Here is an 18711-nt window from a genome sequence, read left to right as displayed (position 1 = left end):
ATTTGGTGCTAGGGATACCGAAGGGTCTTTGGGTCTAACAGAGTTTCAGGTTGGCCAGCAATTTCAGGATAAAGATGAGGCTGTGTAATGTGTTAAGACGTACAGCATCTGAGGCGGGGTACAGTACAAGGTGGTGGAGTCTGACTATCGCCAGTATGTTGGGAAGTGTTCTGAGTTTGGGAATGGGTGCACATGGTTGATTAGGCTTAGTCTCCGGCAGCGCAAGGGCACTTGGGAGGTCAAACGGTACAACGGACCACATACTTGTCTCGCAACGTCCATATCCAGCGACCACAGAAGTCTGGATTACCATGTCATCTCGGCGTTCATCATGCCAATGGTGAGAGCTGATGCATTCGTCAGCATCAAGGTGCTCTTGAATGCAACGGCAGCACACTTTGGGTTCAGGCCGACGTACAGGAGGGTTTGGTTGGCGAAACAGAAGGCCGTTGCCCACATCTAAGGTGACTGAGATGAGTCGTACAATGAGCTCCCTAGGTGGGTGTTATGAGTTCAGCTAACGATGCCTGGTACTGTTGCTGTCCTTAGGACTAGCCCAGTTCGAGTTGGGGGCGAGCTAGACGACTCACATGCATATTTTCACCGACTATTCTGGACGTTTCCCCGTGTATTGAGGCCTTCCGTCATTGCAAGCCGTACGGTAGCCACCGAATGCGAATACGGTTGCCAGACTTGTCGGCAAACAGCTGTGTCCCCAAAAGCATCATGATATACGCACGAGCATAGCGCCTGACTGTCTCATTGTCGGCGCCGTCGGGGCACTCTCCAAAGGTCTCTTGGAACCATGTGCAATTCACTGCAAACTTCTGAATTTGGTTCGCAGGAGGTAACACACCGAGCAACTCCTGGAACCAAACCCACGCTGGACGACCGCCATGTATGTATATCTGGAAGTCCGTCAGGCAACCACTGACATAACGTCCGTCAACGGGCAACCCCAACTGGTAGGCCACATCCTGGAGTGTGATCGTACACTCACCAAACGGCATGTGGAAGGTGTGCGTCTCCGGACGCCACCGCTCTACGAAAGCACTGACAAGGGGCTCATCCAGTCTGAACCATCTATCGTTCAGCCTCGCAAGATGGTATAAGCCAGCCATCTGCAAGTACAGAACGTACCTCTCATCGAGTCGCATGCCCTGCTGCCGCCGCATGCTCGAGATGCATCGCTGAGACTGCGCATACCATAGACCGCATATTTAAACACAGTTGAAAAACCGCTAAAAGAAACGACTAACAACATAAATCACCTACAGATACCAGTTGCAGATACCAATAACATAAACAAGTAACAAACATCGCATGCAAAACCACTAATGAAACCGCTAATAAAACCACTAACATAAACCACTCATAAAACCGCTAACATTAACCACTTGCAACAACCATAGCATAAACCACTTGCAACAACCATAGCATAAACCACTCATAAAACCACTAACATACACCACTTCCGAAACCATTAACAATACCGCTAACATAAACCGGCTACAAAACCACAAACAAAATCACTAAAGTAAACCACTAACAAAACTACTAACAATACCACAAACAAAATGACTAACAAAACTACTGTCATGAACCACTAACCTAGACCACTACCCTAAACCACTAACATAAACCACAAACAAACCCACTAACCTAAACCACTAACAAAAATCACTAGGGAAACCACTAACATGAACCACTAACATAAACCACTAACATAAACCACAAACAAAACCACTAACTAAAAGCACAAAAGTCAACCGCATTCAAAACCACTAACATAAACCACATCCAAAAACACTAACATAAACCACATCCAAAACCACTAACGTAAACTACTAACGTAAACCACTAACATAAACCGCCACAAAACCGCAAATAAAACCACTTCAATAAACCACATTTAATACTGCCAACAAAAACCACATGCATAACCACAAAAATAAACCACTAGAAAAAAAATTAACTACTAACCTCGTCGTTGATGACCCCGACAATATGAGCCATTCCATCCAAGCGATATAGTCTAGCTGGATTGTCCCCCATCAGCTAACTATCCTGCTCGAGCCTTTGTCGAAGCTAATCTGGGTTGTTTTCTCTGTGATTTAGTGGTGTCTGAGAGTGAGAAATGATTCGAATGGGGTGGATTCGAACTCCTTTTATAGCCGAATCTAGTGTAATTCGAATCAGGCCACTTTGAATTACTACTAGTGGCCAAAAACGAGTAATTCAAATAAGCTATATTCGAATTATTATGTAGTATTTCGCTCAACAAGCTAATTCGAATCAGCCTGCCTCGATTTAGCCAATGTATAATTCGAATCCGTCTGATTCGAATTATGCTATGTTCACGTGCTAAGGTAATTTGAACCAGTTTATTTCGAATTACATGCAAACCTAGTTCGATGAACCCTGATTCGAACTATATGATTTTGTGCAATGATGAATTCATGAATCAATTTTTCCATTTGACCGATTTGCATAAAATTTAGTTCTTCTTAATTTATCTTAGTGTTTTGCCCTAAAATTAATATAGTCGTAATTCTAATAGGAATTTAGTATCGCAATATCTAATTCATGTTATATATTGAGGAGTCTGTGTAGTGAGTTGGGAGCAGAGGGGCGTGCAGCGTCCTGATTCTGAATTTACAAACAATGGCGGTGGACGGTGGTGCATGTATTGAGCATATGTCGTGGTAGCCTCTGAATTTAATTACTCATTAGTTAAGGTGTGCATTATGCAATAGATGGTGACATATATAATATATTATTTAGAGTAAGAGAGCATAAAGGGCCACAAGTTGATCATCTATCTCTCTCCCAAACCCACCCACAACATCACATGATAATTTTTGAAGCGAAAGGAAGACTAAGAGCGAATATGGTCCCACACGATGCTTATCATCTCAAAATTTGACAGGCCAAAAACGAAGTAAATTTGAATTTCATTTAAAAATGTATTGATAAATAAGTTATTATATATATAAAACGATATTTAAGTTTTAATATTAATTTAAATAAATAAATGAACTGATCACTCCACCCACTTAAACTAGTCGCCCTCAAAGCTAACCACTATAATAATCAACATCGTTGATTTCACATATAAATTATTCATGATCTTGACTGCTACGGCGCACGTGTTTCGCATGAGATGACCCCACAAAATGTACATAGGACATAGCTTTCCGTCCATGGAATTGTAGAGCACAGTAGTTAAGCCCTCACTTCATAGTTCTATTTATGGCGTAGGAGACTTTGTAGTCCTATACATGACTCACTTTGTAGTCCTTTCTTTTATTCCTTTTTCCGTTTCCCTTTTTGTTCATACAAATTCATTTATTGACGATTACGTCCCTTTTCCAAATACGACAAAACCAACAGTCCAACACACCCACTTGTGAACATCATGATCACTTTTTCTTTGGGTATTACCGTCTTTTCACTCTTTGGCTGGTGTAATAGTTTCACCGTTACGCTTACCGCTTTTTTTTTTTTGGTGACTTGCTTACCGCTTTGTATTTGGCTATTTGCCTGCTCTCACTTTCACCGTGATAATTGCGACAAATGTTAATGCCTTTCGAAACAAAAAAAAAAAGTATTTTCTAAATTTTAAATTATAACTTTTAAATATAAATTATTTATATAAAATATAATAAATAAAAAATTAAAATTTACTTAATAAAAAAATACAGTATTTTTATTTAATAAATAAAAAATATTTAAAAATAAATCGATAATTATAAACAAATTCACTCGCAATTCATTTTATAGGATTGTTGATTTTTAAATATTTTTTATTAATTAAAGAATAATATCTTTTTTTATCAATTTAACAAATTTTAGTTGTTGAATATATTCTTTTATAAAAAAATAAAATAAATCTTTTTATAATTTATTCTTTCTAATAGTAAATTATTTTTTAGAAAACATTGTATTTTTTCCTTTATATGTAATGTATGTGTCAAGTGGGAATATTGAGTCTATTTTTTTCAACCTAAGATACCTGTCTTTCTCTCTAATGAAAAATTATACTCCCGCTAAAATTATGTGAATCAACCAGCGAAATGAGAATTTTTTTCTTTTTAACTTTATTTCTTTTTCGAATTATTCGTCAGAGCAAGCATTTCCATTCAAGAATAGTGTCATTGTTCTTCACTTCTTCTCCACAATCATTGATTTGATTCTGTATTTTTTTTATATATCAATTATGATTTCGACACCCGTTTACATCAATTTTATAACTTATAAGTATATTTAATTACTTATTGTGATGTAACAAATTAAAAGTAGCTACTTACTTGCCAAAATTATTATTTCATCTAATAAAAAATATATAATTAAATAATTATATAAAAAATTTATACTATATTAAAATTATACTCGATCTTTTTTGTGAGGTATATCTTATGGTGTCTATGACTATAGTAATTAAAATATTTATACTGCATTAAAGTTATATATTTTTTATATTTTATTAATACTTTTTACTTTTATTTTTAAATTAAAAATATTATTTTAATTTAACTAATATTTTTTAAATATTATTAAAATTATATAATTCTAATAACCACTATAACTATATAGATATCATAAACTTCACCTCATATATATATATATATATATACTCCTACTTATATTGCTTGTATTTTTTTCTTTAAAAGAAATTATACCGGTAGTATCTAGTTGAACTTGAATTGCAAATATAATTCTGTAATTTTAATATTTATTTAGAGTATTTAAATTTTATATTTAAATAGATAAATAAATTAACTACTCGAAGAATCGAAATTGATTTTGTGTGTCCAAGCTAAAAGGGCCACATGCCCCATCTGTGACATGTAATTAAGGTTGCGCTGACTTAATCACGTCGAACAGACACTCATTATAAATAAACATAAGCAATTCTGAGTAATTAGAAATATGCCTATTGTTTCAGGTTAGAAACATGCAGCAGACTGGCGTATAATTTAATTCATTGAGAATACTGTATGTAGTGGTTTATTTGTTTGAAGCTGGACGTTGGTGCTTCGTTTGAAGCCTTCATAATAGGGTGCGTAGCCGGTGTGTCTGTCATGTATAACTTGACGGAGGTTAAGAGGATTTGTTTTAAGGTTAAAAAATATTTTTTTTTATAGATATCAAAACATAAAATAAAAAAAAAAACAAAAATCATTAAAAAAAAGTAGTTCTAATGAAATCTGCATAAAAACTTAAAAAAATACACGACGGAATAAAAAAAAAAAATCCCAACTGAAGTTTATATCCTTCTCATATCAATATATCTGCATAAGCATTCGCTTTTTAGAACTCATGAACGATATTTTAATTGCTTAACCTACTCCAACGATTTTTAATAGCCAAAACTAATGCCCTTGTAGAGATTAATTAATTTGATAGTTTTTTAAAATAAGAGACTTATTGTTACTTTAAAATCCACTTCCATATAAATATTCATGTATCCAAAGTTTAAAGCTACGTCCAATCCAAACAGAATATTCCAAAGTTCTACTAAAATTATCGTATAGCTGCCTAGATTTGCACTATAACAAGTCAAAAACTTACTTTTATGGTCTCTTAATATATTTTTGCAAACCGCCAGACCATTTTTTGTAACAGAGCCATCAGAATTTAGTTTAATGAAAGGAGAGTTTAGGAGATCTAATGAATTTCTTTTTCAGAAAAGCACCAACCCTTTTTTTTGACCGAACTATCTCTTTATGTATTAAGTTATACACTTTTGCTAATAAGTGCATAGCTAAATAATGAATTTTATCTTCATCTACTGCATTATCCCTCTCAAAAATATGCTTGTTGCGACGAGACCAAAGAAAGCATAGAGTGCAAGTAAACAATAAGGACCAAAGACCGCCTTGGTAATGGGATAGAGATGATAAGTTCTTCAACAATCTGAAAAAGAAGGGTTGACAAAAGAACATACTAGAACTCAATGAAGCGTCAATGCTCTTCCACGTATTCTTTGTGACTTTGCAGTCACAAAAGACGTAGAGCAAAGAATTTGAAAAAAAACCACAAGTCGAGCAATTAGTATCTTTTTGGCTCACGTATCTGTGAGTTCGAACTCCATTTATCAAAATGATTTTATTGGCGACTACATTAGCAATTAGCTAAAGAAAGGTACACATTTTTAGGAAGTTTCAACTTTTCAAATTTTTAAAAATAAATCAATCCTAGAATTTTTAGAGATGTTTAAATAGACAGAGCATGTTGACTTAATACTAAATTTATCGTTGAAAGTAAAAAATCATCGCTATCTAATCACCTCAATGGAATCTTCTAAGATGAGAAACTTATGAGTATGTTAGGAAATATTTACTTGAACATTAAAATTTTTTATTTAGCTTTACAATTGATCGAAAATTATTTTAATAGTTTCAAGAATAAATTAGAAATATAATCTTTTCTTTTAAAAGAATAAGTATATATAAACAATCTATTTTCAATTAGTAAATATTAACTAATTTTTTATTGTAAAATTATTTTTTCCAATCCTCAATTTTTGGAGGATTTAGAGTTCAATGTTAGAATATATAATTTAAAATTTAAGATTTAGAATTTAATATTTAAAATTTAATATTTAATATTTAAAATAAAAAATAATTAATATTGGCTGCAAAATAATTGATTCTTTAATTGAGTTTTTTAAATAACCTCAGTGTCAACAAAAATATGAGTTTTTTGACAAAAGAAATGATAATTGAAGAATATAATAGTAATTTTATATTTTAATTTTATTCTCTTGACATGAAAATATTAAATATCTAACTTTTATATGGAACAAAAATTTTATATTTTAAGCAATAAAACATTTTCGAAAATAAGTTATTCTTTAAAACTAGATTTTAAAACTTCAAACAAACATCAGAATAATTTACTTTTTATGAATAATTTCTTAAATAAATTGAAATTCCTTGGTAACGCCCACTTAATGTTTTTTTATTTATTTTAAAAGTTTATCTTCCACATGCTTAGTAGTGATCGAGATAAATAATAGGTTCTAATACGTAACTTGATAAACACTACATGTGTGTTAGTAAACATATTATGAATATGGAAATAAAGAAGACAAAACATGTTAGGTTATTTTAGAAATTAATTGAACAGGTAAATTGTATAGACTACAAAGCTCAGCATTATTTGGAAGCGGAAATGTTTGATAACAAAAGAAAATCAGTAAAAAACAGCCATAATTTACTTTATTTAGTATTTATTAATTATTGCGATAATTAATTAATACTAAATAAAACAAATTCTGGTTTTTTTTTTTGTCTACTTAACATTACCCACTTAGAAGAAGTAATTAAGAACTCTAATTCAGGCGGACAATTACATATTTAACATTGTTGATATCCATCGGCGTTGTGACCATTTGATCATAAAATTGATAACCACCATTAACACATGTCGTTTACACTTTAAAATTATTAATGTGTAATTAAGTTGAGCTAATTATGACTTGTAATAAAATGACAAATTGATGAAACAACCCATCAGTAGTGCACATTAAAAAATAATTGTTCCAGTATCTTTCATAAATTAGGGATAAATTATCTTCTCTCCCATAATATTATTTAACATGCCTATTTTAACCATTTTTAACACATAATAAAATAATCAGATATTTAATTAATTTAATACATAATTAAAATTTCGGTAAAAATAAGTTTTTACAACATACATACATTAAATGTATTTTAGATAAAAATAATGTACTAACTTAATTATTTATAGTTTAATTTATTTTATATATTAAATACATATAGAAATAGATTTATAATAATACATGAAATTCGCTAGTTTATAAAAGATATTGGAATAATTTTTAAAAAAAATGCCTGTGGATGGATAACATATTATTTTTACCTTTATAACTGAGTAGCTTTACGCCTTTACCTAAGAATTCAAACACTAGCTAGCTAGCTGGGAAGGCAAGGGGGTAATGGACCTGCTTTATTTGTCATTGACGGGAGAATGTAAATAGGATGAGGATGATGAGGACGGGTGATATAAATTAAATTCCGTGTTGGGTTGTGAGGCGATGAAGCCAAATTGGTGGATATGTGATCGTTATCATTCATCCTTTTGTTGCCAAACAAGAATCTGCGAATTGCGATGCGTGTTTCACACCCTTGGTACCTAGCTAGCATGCCCATTTCATCTTATTAATGCAAATTCCATAACCCTTAAACCGGACAAAAGTGGTTGAAAAGGGAACTATTGCAAAATCACAATAGTTTAAATTGAAAGTAAATAGTCAAATTCGTTTTTGAAATATCGTTTGTTATTTAAATTGGTTCTTAAAAGATTTTTTTAATTATATTTATTTTTTAAAGATTTTAAGTTAATTACATTAATTATTTTGTCACTTTCGTTGTTCATGGTGTTAGAATTTGCTGATATAGCATATTATGTAATGTCATAACACATATCTAATGGTTCTAATTGAGTGCTAAGACAACAAGTTTATCAAATTAGATCAATTCAACTTCAAATTAAGAGATTCCAATGTCTCAAGAATTTCTTTAATTTGGGATTGATTTGATCTAATTGTATAAACTTATCATCTTAATAGCTACTTAAGACTACCAGGAGTGTGCTGTGGTCAGTGTGGTGTCATTTATCGTGTCACATCAGCAAATTTTGACGCTATCAATAATGAAAGTGACGGAATGACTAATGTGACTAATTTAAAATCTTTGAAAGACGACTTTGATTAAAAAAAATTTTCGAGAATCAATTTGGAGAATGAGTGATTTTTTAGGGACGAATTTGATCATTTGCTCTTTAAATTGAATTAAATAAAAAATAAATTCAAATTGGTATAATACACATCATATTCAAATTTCAATGAGGTAGAAGAGGGTTCGTGCTTCAAATTTACAGCATAATTACCGTCGCTTTACTATAAAAAAATCCGAGGTAACGTTTTGCGAGTCGCTAAAACAAAGCGTTTCACTAAGTGGGTTTACCATCGGATTTTTTTGCCGGTAAATCCGACCTTAAAGGACGTGCCAATTTTTTGTAAATCCAACCCTAAAGGACGCCCAGTTTTTTGTTTTCCCTCCAATTATTATTGGCGAATTTACCGTCGAAAACACAAATCAACTGGTAATAATTTAACCTAACGAATTTGACACCTTGGTGCGAAATTTTGAATACCACAAACTAACCGACAAGTGCATCAGGTTGTACCAAGTAATAACTCAGGTGAGTGAGTGTCAATCCTGCAAGGATTAGTGGATTAAGCAATAATAGTTGAGTGATTAGGCTAGTAAGACAAGCTAAATTGAGTGGTTTCGAGTTCAAATAGCATAAAGCAGTAAATCAGAGAGTGTAAGAAAGCAAACAGTGAATGGTGGGTAAAATTAATATGAGAAAACAGTTAAGGCTTTGTAGATGTTTAGATTTCCAGATTAACAATTCTTATCAACTACTTTAATCGAACAAAGATTCAATTTATAGCAAACCTTAAGTGAGTAAACCCTAATTCCTTAGTAATTTAATCTCATCTAACTCAATCAACCACTAATTCCTTGGTCACTTAATTTAAATTAGAAGATTAAGTCCAATTCTAGTTTTTAGCCACACAAACCCTAAGTACGCAAAAATAAGGAGATTATATGTCACGTATCCGTTAAGTCCAGATAATTAGAGAGTTGTAAGGAATTGATTCCAAGTTTTAATTCTAGTGATATAACTTTTTCAAGATTCAACAAGAATTCAAATAGAAAAAAAGTTATCTTCCAATATACTCTAATTCCTAGGATGAAGAACGAAATCACTCCTTGAATTTAAATCAGTACATTGATTAAGTGTAGATTGACAATAGTATTAATCCATTAAAATAAATAGAGCTCCTAATCTTAACAGTGGAGGTTTGGTTGCTCATGACTCAGAGAAAAACCTCAAGTAAAAGTGTGAAAGTGCGGAATGAGGAAGAAGAAGAGAAGAGAGCCCGAAGGGTTGAATCTTTTCTCGTTTTATATCTAATCCTAATTGATGCAAAATAATAATCCTCAAACCCTAAAAATTATAAATTTCTAATTTAAAAATGAAGTTTAAAACCAAATTAAGCCTTCCGAAGAACTTGTCAACACGGGGCTGGCGCTAAACGCTGGACAGTGGCATTTAGCGCCACCAAACAGAATATATCTTCAATCTTTCTGGACACCTGGCGCTAAACGCCAGGCAGTAGCGCCAGGCAATGGCGTTTAACGCCACCTTCGTAGAGTCATGGCACGAGTTATAATGCACCTGGTGCTAAACACCGAGACATGGCGTTTAGCACCAGCTTCACAGAACCCTGGCATAAAGAACGAGGCTTGTAGCGCTATACGCCTGGTGGTGGCATTTAGTGCCAGCTTGATAGCACCAAATTTTCTCCTTTTTCTTCTGTATGAACTTTGTCAAACTCGTCCGAATTTCACCTGAAATTAACAAAACAATAATGCGACTCAAAGCAGCATCCATGATGATCTAAAACACCTAAATCGCATAAAAACTCAAGAAATTCACATCTAAATTATTAAAAAAATATAAAAAATGCTCAGTAATCACCTTTACTGCCGATAAATCTGCTGGTAAATCCATGGCTACTCTGCGATGCTGAACTCGACGAAATCCGATGGTACTCAGTATTATTCTTGTAGTGTTTAGAGGAGTATTTCTCCAAGACTTCAAAGATCAAGATTCAACAATTGAAAGTTCAACTCAAATCAGTTAAGAAATAAGGTTTAATTGCTGTTGATTATTTGCAAAAAATTCAAAAAAATATTTATTCTCTTACTGGTTGTTCACATTCTTTCTCTGGAAGATCATATTTATGTGATATCCAATGATTTGACTGAAGATGCAATGTTTATCTCATCAATTATGGCAAAATCTAGTTTTGTTTCTTTGATTGAAGTTAAGGCGCTCCTTCTAGCACATGAGGATATTCTTGATCCTTTTCGGAAAATAGAGGTTGGCCTGGTCTTCTCATTAAAGTAATCGATATCTCACTCAAAGAACCCAATTCAATGGAAGCAATTTCGAGAAAAATTTTGGAGCAAAAAGTGGTAGATCTGCTTGTTCCGTTAGAGATGGTCAATCTTCATATCAAGTTTTTTGTCCTAATGCCCTGTTTAAAACAAGCTTGGCCACTTAGCTTTGTCCTACTTCCATAGGTTTGACCATCCTTCCAACTTACACCTTTGAATTCAACTGCTTCTTAATCTTCAACATTGCCTCCTTTTTCATCTTTTCATAATCCAAAAGCTTATGTTTTCACTTTCTCTGCCATGTCTGATTCATCATGGTTCTTTGACAATGGTGGTACTTATCATATCAAGGCAGACTAATAATATTTTCACTATGTTTGAATACATAATGGTCTTGATCAAACCTCTTAAGTAATGAGTCAACTATTCTTATTGCTCATTTGGTAAAACATATATTGTCTTTCTTTATGACAATCGTAAATTTCTTTTAAATAGATTACTGCATGCTCCCGGTATTACATAGAATCTTCTTAGTGTTCAAACAATTCACTCATTAGTGATTAAAAATTAATCTCGAATTATAACAGTAGATGTGTTAGAGTAACTGAGTTTGTTAAGTAATTTTGTTAGTTTGGGTTTGTTATTTCACTAAAATTAGGTTTAGAGTTTGGTATGCAGTGTTCTGATTTGTATATATATACTGCTGTAACTGGGGATCCTCGTATCATGTCCATCGAAATTAGAATGTCGCATAAAGAACAATAATTAGATATGGAAGACCAATAACTGTGATAAAATAGAAACTAAAATAGATCGTATGTAACACCCTACCACAGAAGGTCTTACGCTATAGTCGTAAATTAGAGGTGGTGAGGTATTGCAACATCTAAAACGGAAAAGTACATACGTATATTCAAAAGATAATTTAACTAGAAGCCTGTGAAAAAGGATAAGCAAAATAAGAATCGCATCTCACTCGACAACCTTAAAGATAAAAGCGTCGATATACAGAAACAAAAGATATATATAAACACAGGATCCAAAAGGAGATACATAACAAGTACTATTCTCGACCTGCAAAGAAAAGGCTGGCTAGAAAGTATATTACAGAACCAGAAAGATAACCAAGGTACAATACTACTTCTCCAAAATCAATCTCTAGGAGGGGTATACAAATACATATACAAAATTGAAGAAGTAAACATTACTAAACACAAAGTACAAAATATAAAGGAGTCTTCGCTGTCCAAGAAAATTCAGCATGCTCAGCGAGGTGCATCATGTCCTGTATTTGAAAAACAACAAAACCCACAACAGGTGAGAACCCGAAGGTTCCCAGTAGGGTAACAGTTCCAAAATAGAAACAATGTAAAAATACACGAACCCTTTAGGCAATCCTAAACTCCAACTCCCAAGATTCAAGCCTAGGGTCTTGCTAATCCAAACAAGATAAATAAACCAAGTCTTCGTCTATATCATTGGTCCATATCCTCTACTATCACAACATATCTCAGCATTCCTCTATTTTTAGTGTCACAACCAATCAGTATATAGTTCAACAATATATTCAGTAGTAGCAAACACAAGTAATAGGGTACAAACACAACCAAAAGCAATTACATCATATATAGCAATTAGCAGTTAAGCAGATATATTCACTTAGGCAAACCAAACACAAGATACACACTCAAGCAGTTGCACAGAGATGCACATGATGCATGCCTGTCCTACTGACCATGAGCTTACGTGTCGGTTAAACTGCCAGAATCCGACACATCCAGTAGCTAACGCGGATATTGTCTCTCTGCCGAGCATCCCAAGAGGCATAACCCAGACTTATCTCATGTCAGTCTAAGAGGGATATTTCCCTATCACCTTCTCCGTGGAGGTGTTGCTATCCGGGATGCATGGCCGACCACCCTTACAACCAGAGAGAACCACGAACAAGCGGGATTAACCACCGCCCTTGCCTTGGTATAACTCAACTTATTGCACAAACAGAATTCACCACCGTCCTTGCCAAGAGCAAATATCAGTTAGTATGCAAGCGAGATTCACCACCGTCCTTGCCAATACAGTAATTTAGTTTTCAATCAGTCAACATTAAAGTCTTTAATTAGTTTTATATATTCAGTAGGTCCATTAACCACAAGCTTTCATCAATTATCATTAACTTCGATCCACAATCTCATTCAATATATCATTTTAATACATCTCATATACTCACACTCATTTTAAAACCTAGAAACTAGTTATCAAACCTTACACAGGGGTTACAGGAGTTTACAGGCTTCCCAGGAAAGCCAAACAGTAAAAAAAAATGGAGAATTTATGAGAAAATAGGACCTGTGCGTATGCATCACCCTTGTGCATACGCACTGATCAAAAGCAATTTCCAGCTTGTGCGTACGCATCACCTTGTGCGTACCCACAACTTGAAAACTCCCCTTGGCATGCATACGCACGAGCACTTACACTCGCTCTGACTTGTGCTTGCACACACAAGCTAAAATTCTGGTTTTTCTGCATTAGTCTCAATTTTTAGTTTTTAATGCCAATTTTCAATCAGTTATAACTTTCTCTACAAAATTCCGTTTTTCTCCGTTCTTAGATAGTTTTAAAGATCTTCACTAGCTTTAATTTAAGAAAAATTTCATTCAATTCTGAACTACGAGCGCCAAGTTATGGCCCATTGAAATTGGTTAAATTTCTGTTTTTACCAACTTTGATAAATCACTAATTTCACCAACTCCTCTATTCCATTCCTTTCAAAATAACCCCAAATCATTCCTCAAAACTTATTTATCAATTTCCAACAATTCCAAGCCTATGCAACCCAATTCTAACTCATTTAGCACATCCCATCAACTATATCCATTTACAACAACAACACACAACACTCATACAACAAAGAATTCACATCATTTATTCAATCACAATATATTAAGACTCAATCATGCTCTTTTTTGCAAATTCACACTTTATCTCAATAATAGTTAATCATCAATCAACCAATTCATTCAATCCTATCCTAAGGCAATTAGCCTAGGTTTTCACATACTCTTACATAATGCCTACTCAAAACTAAAACATATACCTTATCGACAACGGTTTCTCTAACACTTGAACTTCCTCTCTGACTAGAATCAGGCCTCAAACAACTCGTCCAAGCCTCCACCAATTGTTCCGCAACCACACCAAGTACTCCAACCGCATAAATTCAACCAAACAAGTTAAGGTAGCCCATATAATCGAACCACAACAATTTATTCAACATTCATACTAGGACTTTTACTTAAAATTATGGATAATAAAGGGAGTTGAGATTCCTTACATTAACCCTCGAAATTAGGATGGAACCAACTTGGAATCCATGCTAGAGTACCCTTAAAGAACCAAAATTACAAGATTTCAACACCATTTACCCCAAAAACGCAAAACAATGAAGAATTCCAAAATGGAGCAAGGATTTCAGATTTACTCACCATAATAGTTGGATAGAATCAAAGAGGATAAGGAGAGCAACGCGTGGCCACAAATGGTTCGTCAATCGGAGCTAAGATTTGGAAGTAATGAGCACATGAAAGTGATAATGAATAGTGTACAAGGGTTTGCTTTCTCATCTTTCTTCCCTCTTCTTTCAGCTACTCACTCTCTAAAATGATAAAGTGAATGCTGAAATGTGGCGAAAGGAAAGGCTTATAAGCCTTGGGCTTGGGCCCAACATGGGCCCATTTTAATTTTTAGTTTGTTTGGCCCAACATTGAGCCAAAATCTTTAAGATAAGAGTTCTAATTCGTATTCTAAATATTTTTATCTCTCCCAATTATAAATTTAAGTCTTTAATCGTGTTCACTCATAATCAATATATTATTTATTATTTAACTGAATTTTACATTGTACCTCATCAAAGGTGAGGGCATCGATACAACCGCGTAATCGCAATATCCTGCCATGGTGATGGTCTCTGCTTTTTTGTCCAAGTCCTACCAACCTACACAAGGTGTATAAAGTATACTCAGGATAAGTATTATTATCATTATCTATAAAATATGAATAATAATGATAATAAAAATTATAAAATTAATTAAAGTAGTAACTAAATCGTACTCTAATTAATGATCTTAAATAATTTTTTTTAAAAATCATTAATTACCTGACTGCAAGTGGAAACTTAAGGATGTTATACCCAACCAAACAAAATGACTGGAATATTTGATAAATCCAGGACAGTACAAGCGATATGCACCCTGCAATGCCAGTCACATCACGCCTAAAAGCAGTGCAAAGCGAGTGGTATGTGTATGGCAGGAGTGCAGACTCCCAAGACAACCACCTGCAATGATCGAAATCCTCCAGCAACAGCAGCCATATGAGGGGGACAAGTGTAGCTGACTTGTCTATGAACAGAAACCTCCCAATAAGCATCATTAAGTAGCACCTGACATACTTACGGAGAGTATCCGGATTTGCCTCAAGTGGAATGCGTTTCGGGCCTCTACCGCTCCACAAATGCAAAGAGCAAGGCATTGTCAAATATAAAATTTCTCAACTCTACTGCATGTCTAAGTCTAACCTCCCTAATGTAAGGCAATAGGACGTCAGGCGGGGGAGTGGACAAAGTCACATGACGTGGCAATAGTAATCGAGGCCTTTGCAATAGTAGCAACATTTAGTCTCGCAAATTAATCTTATCCAACCCATTAAATATTCTAAACCTAATAAATAAATAATTTTGTTAATAAAATATTCTATTTCATGAATAATATATTCATATAACAACATTAATATTAATTAGTAATATCCTAAGTATTAAATAAAAAAGGAACTTCAAGTAAGTATTAGAAAATTAATTGTTCATATTCAATTATTCTAACTTAACAAATGGTCTTCTAGATAATCTAAATCCAACAATTAATTAAAGCAAAAACATATGATCTAACATGTATTTCAAAAAAATAATATATTTATTCTTTTAACTAATATATTTATTTATTTAAGTTAAATAAAAAATATTTCTAAACATTTTAACAGTTACTCTAACTACTTATATCTTTTTATCCTAACATGTTCAATAAATTAGGTAAGTATTTTAATAAATCTTCTAACTCACTAATTCAAAATACCTAACACGTTAACCAACTTAATAAAGGGTACATATATAAATTAATTAATTACTCAAAATAAAAGAGATAAAACAAAAACTAACCTCGAATTCCAATGCTCCGGCAACGTACCACGTTGCATTTAATCGGTTGATGTCTTCGTCGCACACATATTGTCGGGGGACCTCTGTATTTCAAGTACTCAAATTAAAGGTGTTAAAAGGTTACTAAACTTTAAAAAATACTTCAAATGAATGGAGATCTCGACTGCAACCATTATATATAGATATTCAAATGCATCTCGGGTACTGCGACCCTATTTTCCAATCTGAGCATCTCTCGGGTACTGTAACCCATTTCTCACTACAGGCGCATCTCTCGGGTACTGTGTCGTATCCCAAGTGCATTTGGGACATGTTATATTGGCTGCTATCATATCTCGAGTGCTCAGTCACCGGGATATACTCATTTTTGTGTTCGGGTCCAAAATGCATAAGTTGCCATGTAATGATTCTGAGTCCAAATACTCTAATCCTCTTAAGCTTGTATATGGAGATATTTGAGGGCCTGCACCATTAGCTTCAAGAATGGATACAAATATTATGTATGCTTTGCTGATGCTTATAGTAAGTTCACTTGAATTTTGCTTCTTACGAGTAAGTCACAAACTTTAACTGCATTTCAGAGCTATAAACATTTTATGGAGACTCAAACAGGTTGCAAAGTGAAGGCCTTGCAAACTGATCATGGCCTTGAATTTCTCTCAAACTTTTTTACAACCTTTTTGCAAAATCATGGAATTGCTCATCGTTTATCTTGTCCTTATACATATGAGCAATAAAGAAGTGTGGAACGCAAACATAAACATATCACAAAAATGAGATTGTCTATGCTTGCCACAACTACCTTGCCATTCCTCGTTTGGGATGATGCCTTTATTATTGCGGTACATTTGATTAACAGTGTTAGAATATATTAAGATCAATTAGCTTTCATTAGAATTATTTAGCATATCTGAATATTTATTATAGAAGATTACGTTTTTATTATTTCGATTCTCTTAGCACCTATAAATATCCTTCTATATTGTATTATTCCATACAACTTGAATATACACGAATCTTTTTTCTACTCTTCTCTGTTATCCTTTCTAACATGGTATCAGAGCCACGGTATCCTCCTTGGTGAGGATATATTTTATTTCTGGTGAAATTATCGTATTTTTCATACTTTTCTTTCGTGCCATTTTTCCCTTCTCTTATGTGAATGCTTTGATGCTTTCTCACCTAATCGATTAGCTCATTCACTACTTACTTATTCTCATGGAGAAACCATATGTTTTTTTGTCACCTTTCGATAGTTTGTTATCTTTTTGCACTTTGTCACTTCTCACCATTTTTTCGACAGTTCGCCATCTTTTCAGCAGTTTTTCGACAGTTGGTCACTCTTGCGGCAGTTTTGTCTGCACTTTCTTTGCGGCATTTCGCCTGCGTTCCCTTCCAGCAGTTTCGTCTGTGCTTCCTTCCGACAGTTCTGTCTGCACTTTTCTTGTGGCAGTTCCGTCTGCGCCTCCTTCTGGCCGTTCCATCTGTGCTTTCTTCTGGCAGCTTTGTCTGCACCCATTCTATCAGTTTATGCATTTTTTTTTTATTTTTCTTGTTTTAAATAAGTTTCAAACCTAAGTTGTCACTTGAGTTTGAGGGGAGATATTAGAACATATTAGGATCAATTAGCTTTCATTAGAATTATTTAGCATATCTGAATATTTATTATAGAATATTACATTTTTATTATTTTGATTCTCTTAGCACCTATAAATATTCTTTTATATTGTATCATTTGATATAATTTGAATACACACGAATCTTTTTTTTACTCTTCTCTTGTACCCTTTCTAACAAACAGGTTGCTAACATCAATTTTGAATCTTAAATCACCATTTGAAGTTATCTTTCACCAGAAGCTTGATTATGGCTCTTTGAGAATTTTCGGTTGCGGTTGCTACCCTTATTTGAGGCCATATAACAAGAGGAAGATGGACTACAAATCTGAGTTATGCCTTTTTTTGGGGTATGATAGCCAACACAAAGGCTACAAATGTTTATCTAAATCTTGTAAATTGTGTCCTTACTAAGCATATGTTGTTTGAAGAAAAATTATTCCCTTATAATGATCATTTCGAACATGTCCTAGCTCTAAAGGAGTACGTGCAATCCAAATTACAATCCTTTGCTGAATCCATCATAACTTTACCCCAAACTCCTATCTTAGCTACATCAAATACCAACCATGATCATAATAACAATTCCACCATCAATACACTTTTATCTATTACACCAGATTTACAAATCTCAGCAACAGTACCTATTTGTGCTATTGAAGTTCATTTACCCGTTAGTAATAGTTCAGATCCTCTACAACCTATCACAAATTCTATACCAAACCCTCCACCACCTATCACAAATTTCCAACCTATGATCATTCATTCCAAGAGTGGTGCCATTCAACAAGAACTTTTATTTCTACAGTCACTACTAATTTAAAATTCTTGAACATTATCCTTAAAAATATTAAGCAAATTGTTCAACATAAGCACT

General features: G+C 33.6%; 1 protein-coding gene across 1 annotated transcript; it reads right to left on the bottom strand.

Moving 5' to 3' along the window:
• Window positions 1-644: 644 nt before the first annotated feature.
• LOC112729648 (protein MAIN-LIKE 2-like) lies at window positions 645-2055 on the bottom strand. Its single transcript, XM_025779814.1, has 3 exons — window positions 1984-2055; window positions 1468-1509; window positions 645-1196 (listed from the first exon to the last, which is right to left on the bottom strand). The coding sequence occupies exons 1-3, from the start codon at window positions 2053-2055 to the stop codon at window positions 645-647; spliced, it is 666 nt and encodes a 221-aa protein (XP_025635599.1).
• Between the last annotated feature and the right edge of the window lie 16656 nt (window positions 2056-18711).

This window comes from Arachis hypogaea, chromosome 12 (genome assembly GCF_003086295.3).
Source record: "Arachis hypogaea cultivar Tifrunner chromosome 12, arahy.Tifrunner.gnm2.J5K5, whole genome shotgun sequence".
Classification (NCBI taxonomy): Eukaryota; Viridiplantae; Streptophyta; class Magnoliopsida; order Fabales; family Fabaceae; genus Arachis; species Arachis hypogaea.
Note: the sequence above shows the minus strand (reverse complement) of the source record. Positions and strands in the feature narration are given on the sequence as shown.

Bases quoted from the DNA above. Each gene is read 5' to 3' on its own strand.
- LOC112729648 (XM_025779814.1), bottom strand. From the start codon at position 2,055: ATGGGGGACAATCCAGCTAGACTATATCGCTTGGATGGAATGGCTCAT. The intron at 1,510-1,983 runs GTTAGTAGTTAA...GTGGTTTTGTAG, and splicing joins TCGGGGTCATCAACGACGAG to CCGGTTTATGTTAGCGGTAT. The intron at 1,197-1,467 runs GTATGTTAGTGG...TGGTATGCGCAG, and splicing joins TTAATGGTTTCGGAAGTGGT to TCTCAGCGATGCATCTCGAG.